Here is a 16,473-nt window from a genome sequence, read left to right on the forward strand (position 1 = left end):
TCATTTCATTGAAGTACTTTATCATAGATCATGTTATTTTCGAATATTTTCTTTTCTATATTATTCACAAAGAATAGAGAGCGATGATAAACAAGTTAGTAGCGTATTATTAGAGGTATGATCAGAAAAATTCATTAGAAATCCAATCTCATTGTCCATAATAAAATTATAGGTAATATTACTGAATTTACTAAATTACTCATTCACTTATATTCATTATCCTTATTATAAAAGAACAACATAATATAAATTAGTAACACAAATAATAATTTATTATGGTTATAATAAAAATTTATTATTTATAAAAGTACTATTAAAAAAAAAAGTCTCTATGTAAATAAATTAATTTTTACCTTATATATTAAATGTATTTTCATACAAAACATATTGTATTATTCATTTTTTTATAAATATTTTTTTATATTTTCAATCATTCAATAAAATTTATAAAAATAATTCTAAATTATTTATATATAATTTTATATTAGTATAACAATACAGATATTTTGGTAACTAACACTTTTATCTATTCAAAGTTTTTTTAATATATCATATCAGTCAATTGAGTCACAAACTTCACTTCCTAATTCACTCTAAAATCATCTCTGAATCCCTTAAAAAAAAAACATTAACTTCATCCTCTAATTTTTTCAATCTCTTTCTCTTACTCTTCTTCTAATCCTTCCTCCCAAAAGAACGAAGCCTTCATGATATATAATTCTTCTATTCATTTTAATTTTAGAAAAAATAAAAGTAAATGCAGTCTTGTTTTACTACATTTTAAAACGAGAATTACAATTTTTAGAACAATGTATATATAATATAAAAAGAAAAATGGTATGAAAAATTTTCATCAATAATAAATTCAATGTGGATTTTTTTTTTTGTTGTCACCTATCACTGTAATGCAGAAAAGTTTTGCCCTCAGCTCAAGTTTTGATTACTATTCAAATTAGTTAGACTTGGAAAATACTAGGAAACATGTTCGATATAACAACTCAAGGCTAAAACTGTGACGTAAATAAGCATTTGGCATGGACTTCGAGTCAGCTTCTTCTAATTGTGGTCTATAAATGTCTTGCCCTCGCTAGTTTTCACTTCATACGTTCTTCACTTTTAATATCCCAAAACATAGAGCTCATCATCATGCTTAGCAGCAGACTCAATCAGCTTTGTGTGGCCACCATTTTATGCATCTTTTTATGTCATGGAAGTTTGCATGCAGAGCTATGTGCGGAGGCAGACAAGCAAGCTCTTCTCAAGTTAAAGGAAGGTTTTGTTCATGGAATGGAGCTTCTATCTTCCTGGAACGGTCATGATTGTTGCAAGTGGAAAGGAGTTTCATGCAATAATTTAACAGGTCATGTAACCTCCCTTGATCTCAATTTTTCAAATATTACACTTGTTGAAGATCTAAACTATCTTTTAGACGATATGCCAGAGATGGAATTTTTCAATCGCTCTACAGAGTTGGGGCGTAAGATAGATTCTTCAATATGTGAACTGCAGCATCTCACTTTCTTAGATCTCACTCATAATTCCTTACAGGGGGAGATCCCAAAATGTATTGGTTCACTTGGTCAACTCACACATTTAAAACTTGCATGGAATGGCCTTAGTTCTGTTCCTTATACTATGTCAAATCTTTCCAATTTGGAATATCTTGACCTTGGCAAAAATTATTTTGTTGCAAGAGATCTTGATTGGCTTTCTCACCTGTCTTCTTTAAAATACCTTGATCTTTCAAAAAACAATTTTGGCGCACTTATTGATTGGCCATCATCAATAAGTAAAATCCCTTTTCTATCTGAACTCTATTTAAATGATTGTGGACTCCATCAAGTCAATCCTAAATCAATCTCCCGCATCAATTCTTCCACTTTCCTCCAAATCCTCAGTCTATCGGGAAATCACTTTGACTCTTCAATTATGTCATGGGTGTTGAATGTTAGCAAAGTCCTCACAGTTCTTGATCTCTCACATAATGAACTTGATAATGGCATCATAAAGTCCTTTAACACTTTGTGTCATCTTAAGAAGTTGTACCTTGGGTTCAATAAATTGTCTGATCAACTCAGTGGTTACTTACCAGAATTTTGTTCTGCAAAGGATTTAGAGGTGTTGAATCTCGACCACAACCCCTTTAGTAATGGTACACTCCCTGATTTTTCACTGTTTTCATCCTTGGAAAGACTTTCACTTCAAAACACTAGTATTGTTGGGCCATTATTATTTGGTCACTCTCCTCGTCTTAAAGCTTTGGATCTTAGTTTAAACAATTTGAATGGATCATTTCCTGTATTCGAGGTCACTAAATTTGCTACGTTGCATTTTTTGGATCTTTCACACAACAAATTGAGTGGGCGACTTCCGTATACTATTGGGAAACTTTCTAATCTCTGGTTTTTGTCCATCTCCTCAAATGAGTTGAATGGTGACATTAGTGAAGAGCATCTATTAAACCTATCTAGCTTAAAGATACTTGATGTGAGTAAAAATTCTCTCTCATTTAACTTAAGTCCAGATTGGGTTCCACCTTTCCAATTGGTGGCATTATATGCATCATTCAGCATTTTGGGGCCTCAATTTCCATTGTGGCTTAAACATCAAAGGAAACTTCAGGTGCTGCAAATCTCTAATACCTACATTACGGATTCATTTCCTGAATGGCTTGGGGATATATCATCAAGTTTGTTATACATAAATGTTTCCCATAATAAACTTAATGGAGTCTTACCAAAATCACTATCATGTATTAAGACAGGGCTTATGAGTACATGGGATTTTAGTTTCAACAATTTGTCTGGCCTATTGCCTCCTTTTCCTCCAAAAGTATATGAATTTTTTCTCTCAAATAATATGTTTACAGGGTTTGTATATTCTTTTTGTGAAACATCCTCACTGCCTGTAACTTATCTTGACCTGTCTAGTAACGCACTCACAGGCCCCCTTCCAAATTGTTGGCAGAAATTTCAAAATTTGGAAGTTCTAAATTTGGCAAATAACAGTTTATCAGGGAGTGTGCCAGAGTCATTTGGTAATTTACGAAGTATTTTGTCAATGCATCTAAATAACAATAACTTCTCTGGTGATATACCATCTCTGGCTCTTTGTAAAGGAAGCTTAAGATTCATTGATTTTGGGGATAATAATCTTGAAGGAACATTACAAACATGGTTAGAGTTTGAGCATTTGATTGTACTGCGTCTACGAGGTAACAAGATCCAAGGAAGCATACCCCAAAGTCTATGTAATATGTTATCTCTTAAAGTATTGGATCTCTCATCAAACAACATTACAGGGGAAATACCACAATGCATTGGTCATATAAGCGCAATGTTAGATATGGAAATTCGATGGGAAAGCACTTTTTATGGAACATCTGCACCTTTAGTATTTCATGACAGTGGAATTGGGCTTTTTTTTGATAAAATATCATTGACATTGAAAGGAAGAAACATCGAATTGGAGAGAATTTCTCAAAATTTAATAGTCATTGATATTTCTAATAATAACCTAACAGGAGAGATACCGGAAAGTATAACATCTTTAATGGGTCTAATAATCTTAAATCTTTCAAGAAATAATCTTATAGGACTAATTCCCGACAACATTGGTCATTTGAAGAACTTGGAATCAATAGACTTGTCACAAAACCATCTTCAGGGTACAATTCCAATAACCTTTTTATATATAGACTTTCTCGGTGACATAAACTTGTCTTTCAACAACTTATCAGGAATGATTCCGGTAGGCAAGCAATTTGATACCTTTGATAACTCTTCTTATGTTGGGAACATTGGGCTTTGTGGCATGCCACTCGTAAACCAATGCCTAGATGTGATTCCACCGAGGATAAGAAGAGTTCACAAAAAGGAGGATCAACTCTTAAGTTTTGAGTTTTATCTCGGCCTGGGGTTGGGATTTTTTGTTGGATTTTGGAGTGTTTGTGGAACTTCAATAATAAAACCTTCATGGAGACGTGCTTATTTTCGGTGGTTCATCAATGTAACTGATTGGATATATGTTACAGTCGTTGTCTTTACTATCAAAATGAAAAGAAGATTCTGAATAGAAGACCTGAAGGTAACATCTCTTATTATGTTATCATATCATATTGTTTATTAATTTTTTATTGCAGATCAAAAATTTCTCGAAAAGCTTAAAATCTAGTTGTAAACTTGCTCATTATGAATGATGCTTGTTTAGAATTTGAATTTATAACATTCCGTTTGTTTTTATTATTTGGTAGGAAATCTATGGTGAGAGTGATATGATGCAATGCTTTGCTTAATTTGAAGGACAACATCAAATTCCATTTCTAGTTCATTTGGATTATAAAAAAAAATAGTTGTGCCATCTCTTTCATTGTTGAGAGAGAATATATGATAAGGTTTGAATATATTTTATGAATGAATACTCAAATATTTATCGTGCCTTTGTTATTATTTATGTGGTTGAAGCATTTGTAGTGTAATTTCTCTTCATTATTTGATATTAAGTTTAAAATATGCATCATTTCAACATAAAATTCTTGATAATAAAGTGAATTTTTTTAATATTCAATGATTTGGACGAATAAAAACACAAATACAAATATTTGACATTTATGCTGAAACTAATATTAATTAAATATAATTATAATAATGGTTAAATAAGTTTTTAGTCTATAAGCTTTGACATAAAAGTAAAATTTGTTTTCGTTTAAATTGTTGATACAGTTTGATTCCAAACTTTAAGAGTAAATAGATATCGTTCTTCTAACACAATTGTGTTATTTTTTTTTTTTACGTGTCAAACAATGTTTTAGGTTGACATTTTAGATGTTTAGATCATTTGACATATTTCAACTCAAATGTCAGTCTAGAACATCCTTTAATACAAAAAAAAAATAATAATAATAACATTGGGTTAAGATAAATATATTCATTAATTTTTAAGTTTAGGGATTAAAATGTATCAAAGTTTGGGACAACAATGAATTTTAATTTTGCATCCAAGTTTAAAGATTAAAAATATATGAAATCCTTATAATAAATATTCTCATAATATCTTATCGATATAAATATACCATAATAAATATAGCTGTGAACATAATATGTCACAAATTATGATAAATATGATAATTGACTAACATATATATAGAAATAATAAATTAATGTCAATTAACTTTACTTGTCAACTATTTACGTGATTTACATGCCTTATAATTTTTAGCCACCTTTGCCTAATAAATACAATGCATTCTCACATGAAGTACTTCCTTAATTTCATACATACACAATTATTTCTTCATACTTTTTGTGCTCTTACTTGAATGTCTAGGAATCTTCTATAGGTGGATCTTCCTCCGGTTCTTTTCAAAAATTTATAATCAATTTCTCCATGTCAACTGGGAAGGATCTAGACTCGTTTTTTATAAGAACATGTATTAAAGGAAACAAAATTACAACTATTTTTTTAAGAAACTAAATGAGACATATACAATCTTATAATAAGAATACCATTTATGACCTTCTTAGAGTGAAACATACTTCACACGTAAAAAATCATTCATAAAATGCTACTAAAATGATGCATGAGCTCTATATAGCTGCAATCAAAACTAGTCCATAATGCATGATCTATGAACATAAAAGTTATGGTTCTACTTCCTAAAATGAATTCTAATGAATGAAAATTCTATATGATTGCATGAACTGTGTAAACCTATTCTGAACTTTAAAAATGCATAAAATAGTGTAGAACAAAGAAAATGAAAAGTGTTTGTTAAAATGCCTAAGAGAAAGATGAATATTTACAAGGTATTTGGTGAATTGTCACAATGAACTGGAAATATGTATTATGCATGCATAAATGATGGAACATGTCTAGATACTTAAAAATAATCATGATATTGCATGAAAACTTCGAAAAGAACTCGAGAATAAAAATATAAAAAATCACAGTTGAAACCACCTTTAGCAGATTTGGCACTGAATGTAGCATCACAGTTTAGGTCCTTATGTGATATGAGATGGAAAAATGATTTATATACAATGCGAGTGAATAAGAGACATTATATGTAACATCCCTATTTTTCTTGACATTTTTAAAGCCATTTAGTTATAAACAATTAATGATTTCTAATAAAACCTCTCAAAAACAATATTTTTGAAAATAAATTTATTTAAAAAAAATTGAGTTGTCTAATGCTTAAGTATACAATAACTACTTCCAAATATTATTAAAAAAATATTTAAACTGAATAACCTAAGACCTTTATGGAAAGGGAGAAAACAAAAATCAATTGTCTTTACATAAGAATTTTGAGTAACATGAATATGAGAAAGTTATAAACTATACATTGCTTGTTTAAACTTATCCCACTCTCGACTCTTTCATTGCCATGCATTCGCACTTGCTTCATCATTTACTCTCTTGCAACATACACAATCATTGCAAGTGGAAATCAAAACAACAAATAAAATGGTAAGCTGATATAACAAAGATCGTAATCAAAGAATTATCAATATCATATATTACAATACATCATTCACTAATAATCATGGAGACCTGTCCAACCCGTAACCGTCGTGGAAACCTGCCCAACCCATAACCGTCATGGAGACCTACCCAAACCGTAGCATACATGTGGAATTTCCAAAACTGTAGCAGTCATGGGGACATGTCCAACTCGTAGCAATCATGTGGACCTGCCTAAATGTAATAGTCATGGGGACCTACTAAATGTCTAAGAGCACTCATGGAGATATACTCACTCATTTAATCATACTTAGACATCTATGAGCACCCATGGAGACAAGCCCACACTTGTCAAATCACACTCAAATTTTTAGGAGCACTCTTGGATACATGCCCACACTCGTCAAATCATAACACAAAACATGACAATGCATATTAATACTTATCATCAATCAAATTTGTACTGGACCAGAGGAGTGATTCGGTTGCAGACTGAGAGGACAAGTGGATTTTGGTATCGGGTCGGGGAGGCACCGACCGAGGGAGAATATTAACCGAATTAAGTTTTGTGTTTGGTGTCGTTTTTAGGAGTTAATGAGGTTGTTATCATATTTAGAGATATTTTAGGAGCAGAAGATAATTTCATTTTTTATTTTTGTATATCTAGAATTTAATATTTTGTAACTGATTATGATATAAATAAGAAGGTTGCTCCCATGGTCATGGGGAGGAGATTTTTTGACCTAAGCAAGTCTTAAGCGATGGTTAAAAATATTTCTTTCTTTTTGTTTTTGGTTAAGAATTATCTAGCACTTTTCTTGACCAAAACATTGGCGCCCACCGTGGGGTCCGGTAAAACTCGATCCCAACTCCACCAAATTTCAATAAGAAACGCTACAACAAAAAATAGAGATGAATCACGCAAGAAGGCAGAAGAAGATCTACGACTCTTAAGGGAAGAAACACTCAAAGAAAGGGAGATACTTCGGAAGGAGACCGAGGATACCCATCATCGGCTGGAGGAAGCCCTTCGTCATCAAGAGCAATTGAAAAAACTCAATGAAAACATGCAGTAGCAGATTACGCCTCTGCAATACTCACAAGAAACTTTTGACATATGCAAATCATGAGAAGATGATCGATCTATGCTCAGTCTCTACTTACAGGTCAACAATTATTCATTGCGATTGAAGCTTACGCTCTTTCTCGATACAGGTACGAAAAAACCCAAAGTTTCAAGTATGTTGCTATTTTTTGATAAAAAAAAAATTGGACAAAAATTACAAACCAGAAAATCTAAACAATTTCCTGATCACAGTCATAAATCATTCTACTTTTCTTGTATTATGTAGGGGTCACAAGTATAAATTTAATAGTTTTACAAAATTGATTAAATGATTTCTTTAGGGCACTAAAAATAAAAAGCTAGAATGATTAATTTAAAAAAAAATATTGTTTTTGTAATTTATAAAATATACATTGTTATGTTGTTTTAACTTAATATATTGTCAGATAATGTAATCTTAATTATGTGTACAGGAATAATAAATTGATTTGCTAAAAGATAATAAAATATATTTATATAAAAGAATTATTATTATCGATTGTTCCTTTTATTTTCAACCATTTTATTAGAAAAAGAGCAAAATAGTGAAATTAATGAATAATACAAATTTTATGAATTAATTATTCGTCGTCCTTTTCAATGCATAAAACTAAATGACTTTTACATTAAAGTTTGCCTTTGAAATATTAAATGAAATATGTGTTGTGTTATTTATATTAAAATGTATGTTTCTCATTAATATTTTATTTAATATTATTAAATAAATAACTTTTAGTGTGAAGTATTTTATATTTAGAGGAGTTTTAAGAAAATATTCTTAACAATTTAGGAAGATTTAATCTACCGTAAAGTTGTTTCAAAATATCAATATAATTATTTTATATGATGCTAGAATTATAAAATAAGATTGTTTAAATATATAAACTAAGATTTTGATACATATGTTAAAATGTGAGTATTATAGTAAATATTACTAGTTATCTTTAAAATAAATTTATTGTTACTAGATATAGATGTGTTCTGGTGTTACTTTATTTAAATAACAAACATAATTATTTTATAATAATATGTTATTTTAATCAGCTTAAATTTTTTGATGATATCTTATAATTCACTATTTATTTGGTATGATTTTTATAAGTGAAAATTATTTAATTAAAATTAAGAAATTTATAAAATGTTTTATATATAAATATTACAATTGTCATATATATACATGTGATATTATGTGAATTACTAACGGGAATTTCGTAGATATATTAAAAGTTTATTCATCATGTTTAAATCAATAAAGATTGGCTTCATTGGAAATAAGATGAAAGAGCCTATGTGCTTGAGGTTTAAAGGACCTATGTGTTTTATTCCGAGCCTATGTGCTTGAGGTTAAAATTCCGAGTTTGTACACTCGAGGTTAAAATTCCGAGTTTGTACACACGAGGTTAAAATTCCGAGTTTGTACACTCGAGGTTAAAATTCCGAGTTTGTACACTCGATGCTAAAATTCCGAGTTTGTACACTCGATGTCAAAATTCCGAGTTTGTACACTCGATGCTAAAATTCCGAGTTTGTACACTCGATGCTAAAATTCCGAGTTTGTACACTCGATGTCAAAATTCCGAGTTTGTACACTCGATGCTAAAATTCCGAGTTTGTACACTCGATGTTAAAATTCCGAGTTTGTACACTCGAGGTTAAAATTCCGAGTTTGTACACTCGATGCTAAAATTCCGAGTTTGTACACTCGATGTCAAAATTCCGAGTTTGTACACTCGATGCTAAAATTCCGAGTTTGTACACTCGATGCTAAAATTCCGAGTTTGTACACTCGATGTCAAAATTCCGAGTTTGTACACTCGATGCTAAAATTCCGAGTTTGTACACTCGATGTTAAAATTCCGAGTTTGTACACTCGAGGTTAAAATTCCGAGTTTGTACACTCGATGTTAAAAATTCCGAGTTTGTACACTCGAGGTTAAAATTCCGAGTTTGTACACTCGATGTTAAAATTCCGAGTTTGTACACTCGATGTTAAAATTCCGAGTTTGTACACTCGATGTTAAAGTTCCGAGTTTGTACACTCGAGGTTAAAATTCTGAGTTTGTACACTCGAGGTTAAAAGGAGTTCTATTTTCTTTAATTTGGTGTTTGCAGGATTGAGAGCTTGGTTCATGAACAGGACTGAGAGCTCGGTTTATAAACGAGTTGTTAGTCTCATTTTGGTGTTTGCAGGATTGAGAGCTATGTTTATAAACAGGTTCTTATTTATTTTAGTTTGGTGTTTAACAAACTTGGTTTATAAACGAATTAGTGTTTGTTTAGCTTGGTAGGACTGAGAGCTCGGTTTATGAACGAGTTGGTATTAGTTTCATTTTGGTGTTTGCAGGACTGAGAGCTCGGTTTATAAACGAGTGGGTATTAGTTTCATTTTGGTGTTTGCAGGGCTGAGAGCTCGGTTTATAAACGAGTTATTATTTTCTGTGAGTTTTGGTGTTTGCAGGATTGAGAGCTCGGTTTATAAACGAGTTATTATTTTCTTTGGAGTTTTGGTGTTTGCAGGAGTGAGAGCTCGGTTTATAAACGAGTTATTATTTGCTTTGGAGTTTTGATATTTGCAGGAGTGAGAGCTCGGTTTATAAACGAGTCATTATTTTCTGTGAGTTTTGGTGTTTGCAGGATTGAGAACTCGGTTTATAACCGAGACCAAAGAAGGTAGAAGTATGAAGGGGATAGTTGAAAGAGATTAGTTAAGCTGGGGTGACATAAGAAGTTGATTAAATTAATTTAAAAGGTTGAAATTGTGGGGCGTGAAGATAGGGAGTAATGATGATTTTACGGAAAGTGGTGAGGAGTAGTTATTGATAAGACAAATTCTGCTCGCCTCGTTTTGAAGACGAGACCGTGCAAAATTTGGAGAGCTATGTACTGGACCAGAGGAGTGATTCGGTTGCAGACTGAGAGGACAAGTGGATTTTGGTATCGGGTCGGGGAGGCACCGACCGAGGGAGAATATTAACCGAATTAAGTTCTGTGTTTGGTGTCGTTTTTAGGAGTTAATGAGGTTGTTATCATATTTAGAGATATTTTAGGAGCAGAAGATAATTTCATTTTTTATTTTTGTATATCTAGAATTTAATATTTTGTAACTAATTATGATATAAATAAGAAGGTTGCTCCCATGGTCATGGGGAGGAGATTTTTTGACCTAAGCAAGTCTTAAGCGATGGTTAAAAATATTTCTTTCTTTTTGTTTTTGGTTAAGAATTATCTAGCACTTTTCTTGACCAGAACAAAATTAAATATTAACTTTTCTAAGATTTAGTACATAAACCTTCAAAGTTTCTCCTTATGTTTGAATTTTACTCTTACTTTTCCTTCAAATCTTCTCAGCCATGTTCTTTCTCACATAAGTGTAACAATCACTTACTCATTTATTATGTATATTTATAAGCTTCACTTTCACTATTAAAATCCTAGATATTTTTAAGAGATTTTACGTGATCCTTCTAATAACCACAAAAATATCAAATATATATTTTCCTACCTTTATGTTTCTATTTCTTAGAAAATATTTTTAAATCTCTTGTATCTAACCAAAAGGGTTAAGTATGTTTTTAGTCCTTGAAGTTTGACAAGAAATTAGAATTCGTCATTGTCTGAAACTTTGATACATTTTAATTTTCAAACTTTAAAAATGAATGGATATAGTCATTTTAATCCAATTACGTTAAATTTTCTTGATGTGTCAAACACGTTTCATCCTACCATTTGAGTTGTGTACACCGTTTGACACACTCTCGTTTCAATGTGAGTTAGAAAACGCAATTGACACGTAAAAAAGGTTTAACGTAATTGGGTTAAAATGACTATATTCATTCATTTTTAAAGTTTGGGGACCAAAATGTATCAAAGTTTCTTATAAGGACGAATTCCAATTTCACGTCAAAGTTCAAAGACTAAAAACACACTTAATCCTAACCAAAACAACAAAAATCATACACATAATAAATCTTATATATTCTTAATAAATTTGTTTAAGGGATAACTATCATATATAACATGCTTATATTATAATAACCACTTTTTATATATATATATATATATATATATATATATATATTAAGAAATGTATTTAATATCTTCTTAATAATCATTCACTGTCTTTTATTTCTTAAAATATATTTTAAATGAAATAAATGTTTTAAATTATTAAACCAATATATCTCTTATAATAAAAGAAATAATTAATAGTAAACCATTATATCACTTATAATAACTTTTTAAATAATTTTTTAAAATAATTAAATATCACTTATTAATATCTCATGGTATCTAATAATATCTAATATCTTTTTAATAAAATATTTACTAAACTCATTTATCTTTTTTCATGGTTTTACATTAGAACTACTAAAATCATGCAAGATATGAATGTAACATTGTCAAACATTTGAAAATTTACAATATCACACTTTTTGAAACCAATAATGACATATTTGATAACAACTTATTTTGTATCAACATGACAACATGGTTATGTGGTCTAACAATCAAGAATGAGTTATATACAATGCAAATACATGGAACCTATTTAAACACTAAACCTATGCATAAGAAATATGTAGAAACACTAAAATACGTTAAATTCACATATTTGCCACTCAAATCATAATTGGCAAAACTTATAATTATATCAGAATTTCACGACATGTGATGGATTAGGCATGATAGATTTTTATATGCAAAACTAAGATATATGCAACGTGATGTGAATGCAAGAGAACTAAGTAAATACCTATAACAACGCATAATATGTATGGAAAATTGTTAAACTGTACAAAAAAAATCACAATTACACTAAAACCCAAAAATTGTTCAAAAAATGACTTAAAGAACTAAAAATGAAAATTACACAATTCTAATGAATGAAACAAGTTTCATACATTCTAAATATTCATAGTATGTACTTAGAACTAATTGAAAACACTAAAATCACATGTTAAACCTAGATTAGCCAAAAGCATGTTAACTATTCTTAATAACTCACACCAATGTATAGAACACATGTAATCGAATGCGTAACAATGGATTACAAGATGGTTTGAACAATGGAACTAACTTAGAACAACACCAATTGAAGTTTGAAACACTAAATTAAGCAAAAGAACAGCTCAAAGTAAAATACCTAAAATCATGAAATCACATCAACAAGATTAACTACTTTTAACGACATTAATTACCTAATCCATGTTTTGTTTTTTTACTTGAATTTTTTATTCTCACTAATGAACAAGATTTGCGAAAACCAAAGAAAAATTTAACAATGCATATAAGTGAATGAATGAATGCAATTAAGAATTAAATGAAGAAAACAATGAATCGGTGGAAGTAATCATGGAAGTTTTCAAAACAATGTTGAACTCTAGTTCAAGCTAAAATTGTTTCCTAGCTTAGTGTGAAAATAGATATACTACACTGGAAACTGATAATTTATTGAATCGGAGAGGATAATATTTAATATGTCCCTCTAGCAACAAAATACATAAAAATAGTACCCGTAAGTGACGTGTTCAGGGGCTGAAACTAAAAAGGAACGTGCTTCCTAAATATTAGGATTTATTCAAACGGAAAATACTCTAACAAATTATAATAAAAAAACCTTTTCATTCTCTCCCTTAAACTAACTATGTAGTTAGTTTACTTCAGTCAAATCTAGCATTCCCATCTTCTTTCTGAGTTTCTCGAAAGCTTCCAACTTTAAGGCTTTAGTCATCACATCTGCAACTTGCTCTTGAGTTCCACAGTGCACCAATTCAATTTCTCCATCTTTCACAAGATCTCTTAAAAAATGAAAACGCACTCTAATATGCTTGTTTCGACCATGCATCATTGGGTTTTTGGAATGCTTAATTGTTGAACTATTATCACACATAATAACAGTGCTACCATCTTGTGCATAAGATAAATTTCTCAAAACTCTTCTCATCCACATTGCTTGACAAGCATTAGCAGTAGCGGCAACAAACTCTGCCTCGGTGCTTGAAAGAGTAATGATTGGTTGCTTTTTGGACATCCATGACATTGCCCCTGAACTTAACAAGAAAACATAACCAGAAGTACTTTTAGAATTGTCCTTATCTCCTGCATAATCAGAATCTATGAATCCAAGCAGTTCTTCTTTTCCTCCCTTCTTGTAGAATATCCCATAGCTAGAAGTACCTTTTAAATACCTTAATATTCTTTTAACAGCTTGTATGTGTAACTTTGTTGGTTTTGACATATACTTGCTAATGAGACTCACACTGAACATTATATCTGGCCTTGTAGTTGTTAAATACATTAAGCTTCCTACAATTTGCTTGAAATAAGTATCATCCACAATCACCCCATCAACATCCTTATTCATCTTAATGCCAGGAACAATATGACTCTTCACAGGTTTACTCTCGGACATTCCAAATTTCATCAAAATATCATTTGCATATTTCCTTTAGAACATAAAAATACCTTCTGATTTTTGTAAGATCTCAATACCAAGGAAAAATCTCATCTTTCCTAAGTTAGTCATGTCAAAAGCTTGCATCATAGAATTTTTAAATTTAATCATCATACATGTATCGTTACCAGTATAGATCAAATCATCAACATAAATGTTGACAATTAGGATGTTTCCACCACTACTTCTTTTTATGAAGAGAGTTTGTTCACTTCGACATTTTTGAAAATCATCTTTCATAAAATGTGATTCTATACAACTGAACCAAGCTCTTGGTGCCTGCCTTAGACCATACAAAGCTTTATGTAGCTTGTAAACCTTGTGTTCCTTCCCTTTCTTGACGTATCCCTTTGGTTGCTCTATGTACACATCTTCACTGAGTTCTCCAGGCAAAAATGAAGATTTAACATCTAACTGAAAGATATCCCATCCTTCACAAGCTGCAAGTGCTAGTATCAATCTTACTATGTCCATTCGTACCCTTTAGCCACAAATCTTGCTATGTACTTATCCACTTCACCCTCCTCATTCAGTTTTGTCTTGAAGAGCCATTTGACCCCAATTGTTTTTGCTCCAGTTGGCAGATCCATTAGCTCCCAAGTTTGGTTCTTTTCAATTGATTGGATTTCACTATCCATAGCCTTTCTCCATTTCTCATGCTTAACAACTTCCTCAAACTGAGTTTGATCTTCACCCAAAACTTCTTGTATCAGATAAGCCTCAACTTCTTCTTCACTCAACCCTTCACCACTTACAAATTCCTCCATCCAAGTCGGCTTTCTTCTTTCTCTCCCTTGAATCACACACTCTAGCGAATGTTCTGATTCATTTCTGCCTTCATCAACATGTTCACTACCACTATTGACATTTTCTTCAAAGCTGTCATCTGCACATTTGTACTCTTTCTCACTTTTATATGTATGGAAATCATCTTCACCCCACACCAGTTTGATGTTTATTTGTTCTTCATAATTTGAACCCCAGTCCCAACTCTTCTCCTCCTTGAACATGACATCTTTACTGACTACAATTCTTTTTGTTTTAGGGTCAAACAAACGATAACCCTTTGATTCATTGCTAACTCCCAACATAATACAAGGAAAACTCTTATCATCCAATTTACCTCTTTTTGCCTCTGGTATGTGTACATGTGCCACACAACCCCACACTCAAAGGTGCTTCACTGAAGGCTTGATTCCACTCCAAGCTTCTTGAGGAGTGATGTTCCTTACAACATGAGTTGGGCATCGATTCAACAGATAAAATGCCCAATTGACAACTTCTGTCCAAAATGTTTTGGGAACATGTTTGACAGAAAGTAAACAACGTACCATGTTCATGACAATTTTGTTTTTGAATTCAACTACTCCGTTTTGGTGTGGTGTATAAGTTGTGGTAAGTTGCCTTTTGATTCCGTTTGCTTCACAAAACGATTTAAACTCAAGTGATTTAAATTCTCCTCCTCTATCTATTCGTAAGCATTTGATGGATGCTTCAACTTCCTTTTCACCAATTTCTTATAGGACTTGAAGAAATCCAAAGCTTCTAATTTTTCTAAAAGTAGATAGACCCAACTTTTACGATTGTAATCATCAATAAAGCTTAAGAAATATTGTTTTCCACTATTTGAGATGGGTTGTATAGGGTCACATATGTCTGCATGAACGAGTTCCAAGACCTTGCTAGCACGCCATTCACTTGGTTTAGGAATTGGATTACGATGTTGTTTTCCAGTGAAACAGTTAGTGCAAGTGATATTTGATGCTTCAAGTTGAGGCAATCCACGTACCATGTGTCGTTGTTAGAGAGTTCTCAAACCTTTGTAATGTAAGTGATCATACCTTTGATGCCAAAGGTAGGTGAGATCAGAGGAAGTGTGTAAACATTCTCCAAGGGTGAAGCGTTCATTGAAAAGAATAAACATACGATTTGTACTCATGTTGGTGTGTGCAATCAAGCCTTTAGTCGAATGATACATGTTGCATGTCCCATTTTGTATGAGAATGGCAAGACCTTTTTCTTGTAGCTGCCCTATGCTCAAGAGATTTTTCTGAAGCTCTGGGACATATTATACGTCACTTATGAGAAAAGTAGTACCATTGAACTTCAATCTAACACTTCCTGTTCCAACTACTTTCATTTGAGAATTGTTTCCACATTTGACAAAATGTTGAGTGTCAACCTTTAATTCATCAAACATGCCTTTGTCTCCACACATATGATTAGAACATCCTAAGTCCAAAAATCAAGCATCGTTCCTTATGACTCCCTTTTCTGTCGTAGCCATCAACAAAATCTCTTCTTCTTCATCTAATTCTGCATAATTTGCTTCTTTGTTCCACTAGGGACATTCATATTGAAAGTGGCCCAAGTTGTGCCACTTGAAGCATTCCACTGTAGCTTTTGAGAAGGATTGCCTCCCTCTTCCACGTCCACGACCTCGGGTGGT

At 31.6% G+C, this 16,473-nt stretch overlaps 1 protein-coding gene across 1 annotated transcript; it reads left to right on the plus strand.

The window, feature by feature from the left end:
- Positions 1-1,079: 1,079 nt before the first annotated feature.
- Positions 1,080-4,434, plus strand: LOC114181700 (receptor-like protein EIX2). Its single transcript, XM_028068225.1, has 2 exons — positions 1,080-4,086; positions 4,253-4,434. Exon 1 carries the CDS (start codon positions 1,147-1,149, stop codon positions 4,069-4,071), a length of 2,925 nt encoding a protein of 974 aa, XP_027924026.1. The 5' UTR covers positions 1,080-1,146; the 3' UTR covers positions 4,072-4,086; positions 4,253-4,434.
- The last annotated feature ends 12,039 nt before the right edge of the window (positions 4,435-16,473 follow it).

The sequence above is a fragment of the Vigna unguiculata genome, chromosome 4, assembly GCF_004118075.2.
Source record: "Vigna unguiculata cultivar IT97K-499-35 chromosome 4, ASM411807v1, whole genome shotgun sequence".
In the NCBI taxonomy this organism is placed as follows: domain Eukaryota; kingdom Viridiplantae; phylum Streptophyta; class Magnoliopsida; order Fabales; family Fabaceae; genus Vigna; species Vigna unguiculata.

Coding starts and splice junctions, on each gene's coding strand:
- LOC114181700 (XM_028068225.1), top strand. CDS start 1,147: ATGCTTAGCAGCAGACTCAATCAGCTTTGTGTGGCCACCATTTTATGC.